This window comes from Eufriesea mexicana, unplaced genomic scaffold (genome assembly GCF_001483705.2).
Source record: "Eufriesea mexicana isolate 0111107269 unplaced genomic scaffold, ASM148370v2 scaffold11014, whole genome shotgun sequence".
Classification (NCBI taxonomy): Eukaryota; Metazoa; Arthropoda; class Insecta; order Hymenoptera; family Apidae; genus Eufriesea; species Eufriesea mexicana.
Window position 1 is genome coordinate 1 of NW_016918645.1, and position 6,750 is coordinate 6,750.

The window sequence follows — 6,750 nt, forward strand, 5'->3', positions numbered from 1 at the left end:
CGCTTGCGAGTTTCCCAGTTGCACCCGAAACTTTACCACCAAATCCGGACGCGGAGTGAATCACAAGCGGGCTCATGTGGAATGGTACGATGCCGGTCAGAACACCGACCAGAGGAAGACGCGTTGGAACCCGGAGGAGTGTGCGCTCTTGGCACGCCGTGAAGCGCAATTACTTTCGCAGGGCATGAGGTTCGTCAATCAGGAACTCTTGAGCTTCTTCCCGAAGAATACGCTCGCTTGAGTCCATCAAGGGGCAGAGGCGCAAAGCTGACCACAAATCAGCTGTGGAAAAGGCGCTCAAAGAGCTAGTCCCTTCAACATCTGGAACTATGGTGCCACCAGAGGAAGCAGACAATCCTGATCCGGCAGAACATCAGCCACTTGCGGAGTCGGCAGCTAGCCGTAGTCCGGACCTCTCAGAGGAAGAGGCCGTAGCCAGCGTAATCGACTACATCAATAAGATGCCGCCCTGTGATTGCGCGTGCCTGAGCAGCGCTAAGCTGAGCTCAATCTGCAGCTCATTAAACATCTGGAGCAGGGACCGTGTTTATGAGGAGTTATCTTTGTATCTCCTCGAGACATTCCCGCCAGCTCCACCACCACGGAGTCCACCTAAGGCGGATAATACCCGAGGCGCTGCTTTGACGCGGAGACGGACCAGGAGGGCCGAATACTCTAGGGTTCAAAGAGCGTGGAAGAAGAACCGATCCACCTGCATTCGGGCCCTCTTGAAAGATAAAAGAACATCCTCAGCTCCACCGATGGATGTCATGATCCCCTTTTGGGAGCGAGTCATGACGTCGAAGGACGACAGTACACCTGGCATTGAGTCCGAGGAGGTTTTTACTAACATCTGGTGTCCGGTGACTCCAACGGAGGTTAAAGCGGCTTTCCCTAAAGCGGGGTCAGCCCCTGGTCCGGATAGTCTTTCAGTGGAGCAACTGAGAGAAATCCCATTGGGTATCTTGGCGAGGATCTTTAACATCGTGATCCTTTGTGGTAGGATGCCTTCGCATCTTCTCGAATCTTACACCACATTGATACCTAAAAAGGACGGAGCATCAGATCCATCTGACTTTAGGCCTATAACAGTCTCTTCCGGCTTGGTCAGGATCTTTCACAAGATTCTGGCCAACCGCCTGTCGAGATCTGTACGACTAGACAACAGGCAAAAAGCCTTCAGATCCATTGATGGATGCTCTAAAAACATCTTCCTGATGGACTTTGCGCTGAGATACAGTCGACAAAATTTTAAATCTCTATATATGGCCTCCCTGGATATCGCCAAGGCGTTTGACCGGTGGCCCACGAATCGATAATGGACACGCTACGAACAGCGGGTGTTCCAGAGTTGATGGTGAGGTACTTGGCCGGGACATATAAACGGTCGTCGATGGGCTTGCGTTGCGAGCTGTGGGAGTCTCACCCCATCCATCCATCTTGTGGGGGCCTCTTCCTTTCTGGGCGGAACTGTATCAACTTAAATAAGCTCAGGATTAACGCCATTCCATTAAGATCTAGAATGGCGCGAAACCGTGTTCGTGACGTCCACTGTCGGGCTGGCTGTGGACATGCCGAAACATTACAGCATGTGCTCCAGACATGCGACAGAACACATTATGCGCGAATTAGGCGCCACAACGCCTGTCTTGACTACCTCCCCAAACGAGCTGGTCGGGATTCTGAGATCTTCAAAGAACCTCACTTTAAAACAACTGAGGAAGCCCGACCTTATTGTTAGACGCGACGACAAAGTCATCGTCGTTGACGCCTTGATAGCGGGCGATCAACCAATCTCGATCTGGCACGCAAAGCGAAGATCTCGAAGTATCAGGGCCTCGCTGGCCATGTGATGTCGAGGTATGGTGTACAGAAAGTCGTATTTACATCTATGACACTGTCCTCTCGCGGTGTTTGGAGCGGGGAATCGTTTAGACACCTTCATTCCCTCGGCCTGCTGGTCTATCACCAGCCATGACGCCAGAGTTATATCAACGCGGGTATTGATAGGTGGACTGACCATCTTGTCCACCTTCAATAGATCGACCACAGGAAGCTGCCGCCGCTGAGGGTCTGGGCGTGTTTGATAAGATCCCTTAACACGTTGCCGGCCGCTGTCACAACGCGTGACTTATTTTCACCAACGATGATGCTTCGTATCGACGTTTGTACGAATAGACATATTATTGTAAAGCAACATTTCACGATCAGGGAAAATTATTTTCAATTGTTTTCCCCTCCCAATTTACCATATTGTCTTTTATCGAAATCTTTTTTCGCGGACACTTGTTTTGTTGGTTTCAGACAGTCTTTCGCTGCCTTCAAATATCGGAAGCTTACGTTAACCCTCTATGGACCAAATATATATTTTTCTTGGCTACAAGAATTGTATGTAATATAAAATCAACAAATATCAACCAATAAATTCAACAGTTTTGACAATTTTATTATAACGAATTCATATTGAAAGTTTGAATTAACAACGGTTGTACTATTGTGCCAAGATAATGTGTAATAGATAGATAAGATAATTTTCCACGCCATCTTGTGGGAAAAGATCATAGGAGGCCATAGAGGACCTAATCTATCATGATCAAATAACCGGTAAATGAAAAAGAATTAGAATTTTAAAAAATGGAACCACGAGAGGTATTGTAAAAATAATTATAAATACATCGAAAGAAAAATCGCGAACTGGAGTGATCAAGACGATAACGATGAATGCAGTATTTAATAAAATACCCATACATTAGCATGTAACTTGAAAGTTACACGAGCCCATAGAGGATTAAATCTAATACAAGTTTTAAAATATCCTTCAAAATGCTCTACGATGAGGAAATATATGCTGATCCGTTATCAGAAGAGGATAATTGCTCTGATAGCGAAAGTGACAGTGATTCGGACAGTGGAAGCGATATCATGGTGAGACGATTCAAAAATAAGGGAAGACCAATAATTAGTGAATCTGAAAGTGATGAAGAGAATTCTGTGGCAAATGATTGGTCAAAAGTTAATTTTAAACTTGACTTTCATGCTTGCCTGCAACGGTTTGGGTTACAGGTACCATGCACACCAGACATATTATCAACTGTGGAATTGTTCATTGGGGATGATTTATTTAATTTATTTGTCACACAAACAAACTTATATCGTAATCATCAGAATAATGATAACAACAATGCACCAACAAAGAATAAAACTTGGATTGATACAAATGTTGTAGAAATGAAAGAATTTTGGGGGCTTGTTATCATAATGAGAATAGTAAAAAAGCCACAAAGAGACGATTATTGGCCTACCCACCCAGGATTACATACATCTATTTTCGGGAACACAATGCAAAGAAACAGATTTCGGCAGTTGTGGAAGTATTGGCACTTCAGCAATAATGAGTACTGTCAAGAAAGGCTTGATAAAATAAAACCAGTCTACACAAACCAGGTAGAAAAATTTCAAAAAATTTATAAACCCGAGAAAGAATTATCGCTGGATGAAAGTATCATTCCTTGGAGGAGCAGGTTATCTTTTCGTACATATAACCCTGCAAAAATTATAGAATATGGAATTTTAGTCCGTATGGTGTGTGAGACGATACAAGTTCAGAGATACAAGTTCATCTGTCTGACACGAGGAAGTCAGCGGCAGGTTGTAACGGCATAATGAGGGAACACCTGAGAGCGGTGCCGCCGTACGACCTGTATGCCTTGCTAAACATTATATGGGGAATGAAGCACTTTCCATCTGTGCTCGGATTAAATCTAACGTCTCTCATTCCGAAATCGGAAAATATAGAAGACCTAAAACGGTGGAGACCTATAACTATATCAAGTCGGATCGTGCGGCTCCTGAGCAAAATTATCACCACACGGCTAGAGAGCAAAATCCAGCTAGCTCATAGCCAAAGCGGTTTTGTTAAAACCGACGGAGTCATGGCAAATAGCACAATCCTTCAGACACTCATAAGAACTAAGAGGGACGAAGCCAAGCCTTTTATTATTATCTCTACTGACTTGGCAAAGGCCTTTGACAGTGTCTTCATTGTATCGATAATCGATGCACTAAGAATGCAAAAGATCGATAAGCACACCGTTGAACTCATTCAAGAAATGTACAACGGTGTGACAACTGTTTTGGAGTGTAGAGGAAAAAGATCTGCACCAATTAAGATTTCACGTGGTGTCAAACAGGGTGACCCCACGTCCGGTTTCCTTTTCAACTTGGTGCTGGACGAACTACTCTGCAAAGTTAATGCTGGCCAGGGTGTTCAGGTCGGGGGTGCAAATATTACGTCTCTCGCGTTCGGTGATGATGTGGTGATCGTGGCTCCTAGCCCTTCCATCATGAGGAGCTAGATCGTGATTATTGAGGCTTTCCTCGAGAGGCATGGTCTCGATGTTAACATCAAAAAATGTGCAGCACTATAAATGCTGAGAGTGCCTGGCACCAAGAGACTGGTTGTCGAGACTCGGCCTCTCCTAAAGATCAAAAATGAACATGTGCCAACTCTAAACGTCTCTACTCAGCTCAGGTACTTGGGCCTTCATTATGGGTACGGGGCAGCAAAAACACCTTCCCCCTCCAGACTAGAGGGTATGCTCGATCGATTAAAGAAATATCTATCTGGCTATATATGCAATTTAGAAATATACTGTGCGCAAAGAAAATCACTAATTGCGACAATATTTCCAGTGTTATTGCCATATATAAATTTATGACACGATGTATATATGGACAACTATTACAATAGTATAATAGTAGCAGAGGAATTACTAAAGCATAAAACAAATATCTGTGGCACAATTAGAGAAAGCAGAGGAGTGCCAAATTGTTTAAAATCTGCTACATTGGAAGACAAGTTAATGGAATTTCGTAGAAAAGGGAAGATTTTGGTACAAAAATGGAGTACAGCTAAAAAATTGATAACAATTTCTTCCACGATACATTCAGCAGACATGGTCGAATGTGTGAGTAAAAAAACCGAAAAGAAGAGCATGAAACTAATTTACATACGGGAGTATAATAAATTTATGAAAGGTGTTGATCGCGTCAATCAATACCTATCGTGCTATTCCATACTTCGCAAAGCAAAAAAATAGACCAAAAATCGGTTTTATACCTTATAAACTGTGCATTATTCAACGCGTACCACATATACATAAAAAATTCCGAAGATTCTATTAGATTCGAACAATTTTTACTAAATCTTGCATTAGCATGGATTGATGGGAATGAAGAGGAGCAAAAATCAAGATCGGCTGCTCAATGTAATAAAAGATCGCCGAGGTATGATCCACTAGACAAGCTTATCGCGGACTTGAGGAAACATAGCATAACACGTACCAGTGGTAAAGGGAGAATTCAAAACCCGCGAAGGGCTTGTAAAATCTGCACTGCTGCCAAGAAAAGAAGTTGTAATGCATATATGTGTTCTTCCTGTAACGTTTCTCTGCATGTAGGAAAATGCTTTGAAATTTATCAAACTAAAAAGAACTATGAATCCTAGGAGTTAAATTTTTTAAATAAAATGTTTTAGTACTAATTAAAAAATATAAGACTATGGAATAAAAATAGTGTAACAGTTATTTTAATGCCTTCTTTAATTGTATAATAATAGAATTGTAGAATTATTTGATTTCAATACTTTGCACACTGTTACATTACATTAAATTTCATATATTAATTAATATCGATCTTCCAAATTTTATGAAATTGTGACTGAAGCTCACCTCTCGAATGCAAAGGGTTAATACTATAATAGATTCAATAATCGGATCTACAGACGAGACGACGGGGGGCATTGCTCTGGGAGGCGAGAATGTCTCCATCCTGGCGTTCGCGGACGACCTGGTCTTGTTGGGCAGAAACGAAAAGGAGGTAACCCGACAAATCGCTAAACTACATAAATATTTAGCAGCGCTGGACGTGTCCATTCAAACGAGCAAATGCCTAACATTCCAGGTCGTCCAAAAAAAACAAGACATGGCATATCCGGGACCCGAATCTAACACTAAATAATACGGCTATTCCATTATCGGGTCCCAAAAATGTTTTTAAATACCTTGGCGTTTCCATAAGTCCCTGGAGGGGCTTACAACGCATCGAGATCGATAAAATAATCAAATTGGCGGAAAATATTTTACACGTGAAATTAAAACCTCGTCAAAAAGTAAATTTAATAAGAACCCATCTACTACCTAAATATATTCATGGGATAGTTGCCAGTCCGCCACACCTACGCGTACTCGAGTTCTTAGATCATGAGATTAAGCAGACTATCAAAGCAGCCTACATCTGCACCCTACCAAGACAAATGGTATAATATATACAGATAAAGCAAACGGAAGACTCGGTGTGTAGAAAGTGGCGGACATAGTCCGGGTCGCCAAACTGAGGAGTGCGCTTCAAATGATGAACAATAGCGATCCGGCTGTACGCGAAGCGTATGAAAGCCAAAAGACAACCATCCTAAAGTACGCTAAATCCCTGAGGGTGGAATGGCCGACGACGAAGGAGGAAATCGAAAAGGTGCGCGTAAGCCACCGAAAGGGACATGTCCAAAGATGGGAGACGCTCGTCTCCCAGGGACAGGGAGTCAGCAGCTACGCAAATGATATATATAGCAATGCGTGGCTGCGGACACCGTCGCTGCTAAAGCCATCTAGGTACATAGACGCGCTAAAGTTAAGAACTAGTACATACTGCACTAAAGTAGCCCTCAAACGAGCTAAAAAGCAGATAGACCCCATT

The 6,750-nt window shown here is 42.9% G+C and overlaps 1 protein-coding gene across 1 annotated transcript; it reads left to right on the forward strand.

Moving 5' to 3' along the window:
- The first annotated feature begins 2,823 nt into the window (after window positions 1–2,823).
- On the forward strand, window positions 2,824–3,663 carry LOC108553535 (piggyBac transposable element-derived protein 4-like). Its single transcript, XM_017908474.1, has one exon. The coding sequence runs from the start codon at window positions 2,824–2,826 to the stop codon at window positions 3,661–3,663; it is 840 nt and encodes a 279-aa protein (XP_017763963.1).
- The last annotated feature ends 3,087 nt before the right edge of the window (window positions 3,664–6,750 follow it).

What these genes read in the sequence shown, in the direction of transcription:
- LOC108553535 (XM_017908474.1), top strand. Translation starts at nt 2,824, where the DNA reads ATGCTCTACGATGAGGAAATATATGCTGATCCGTTATCAGAAGAGGAT.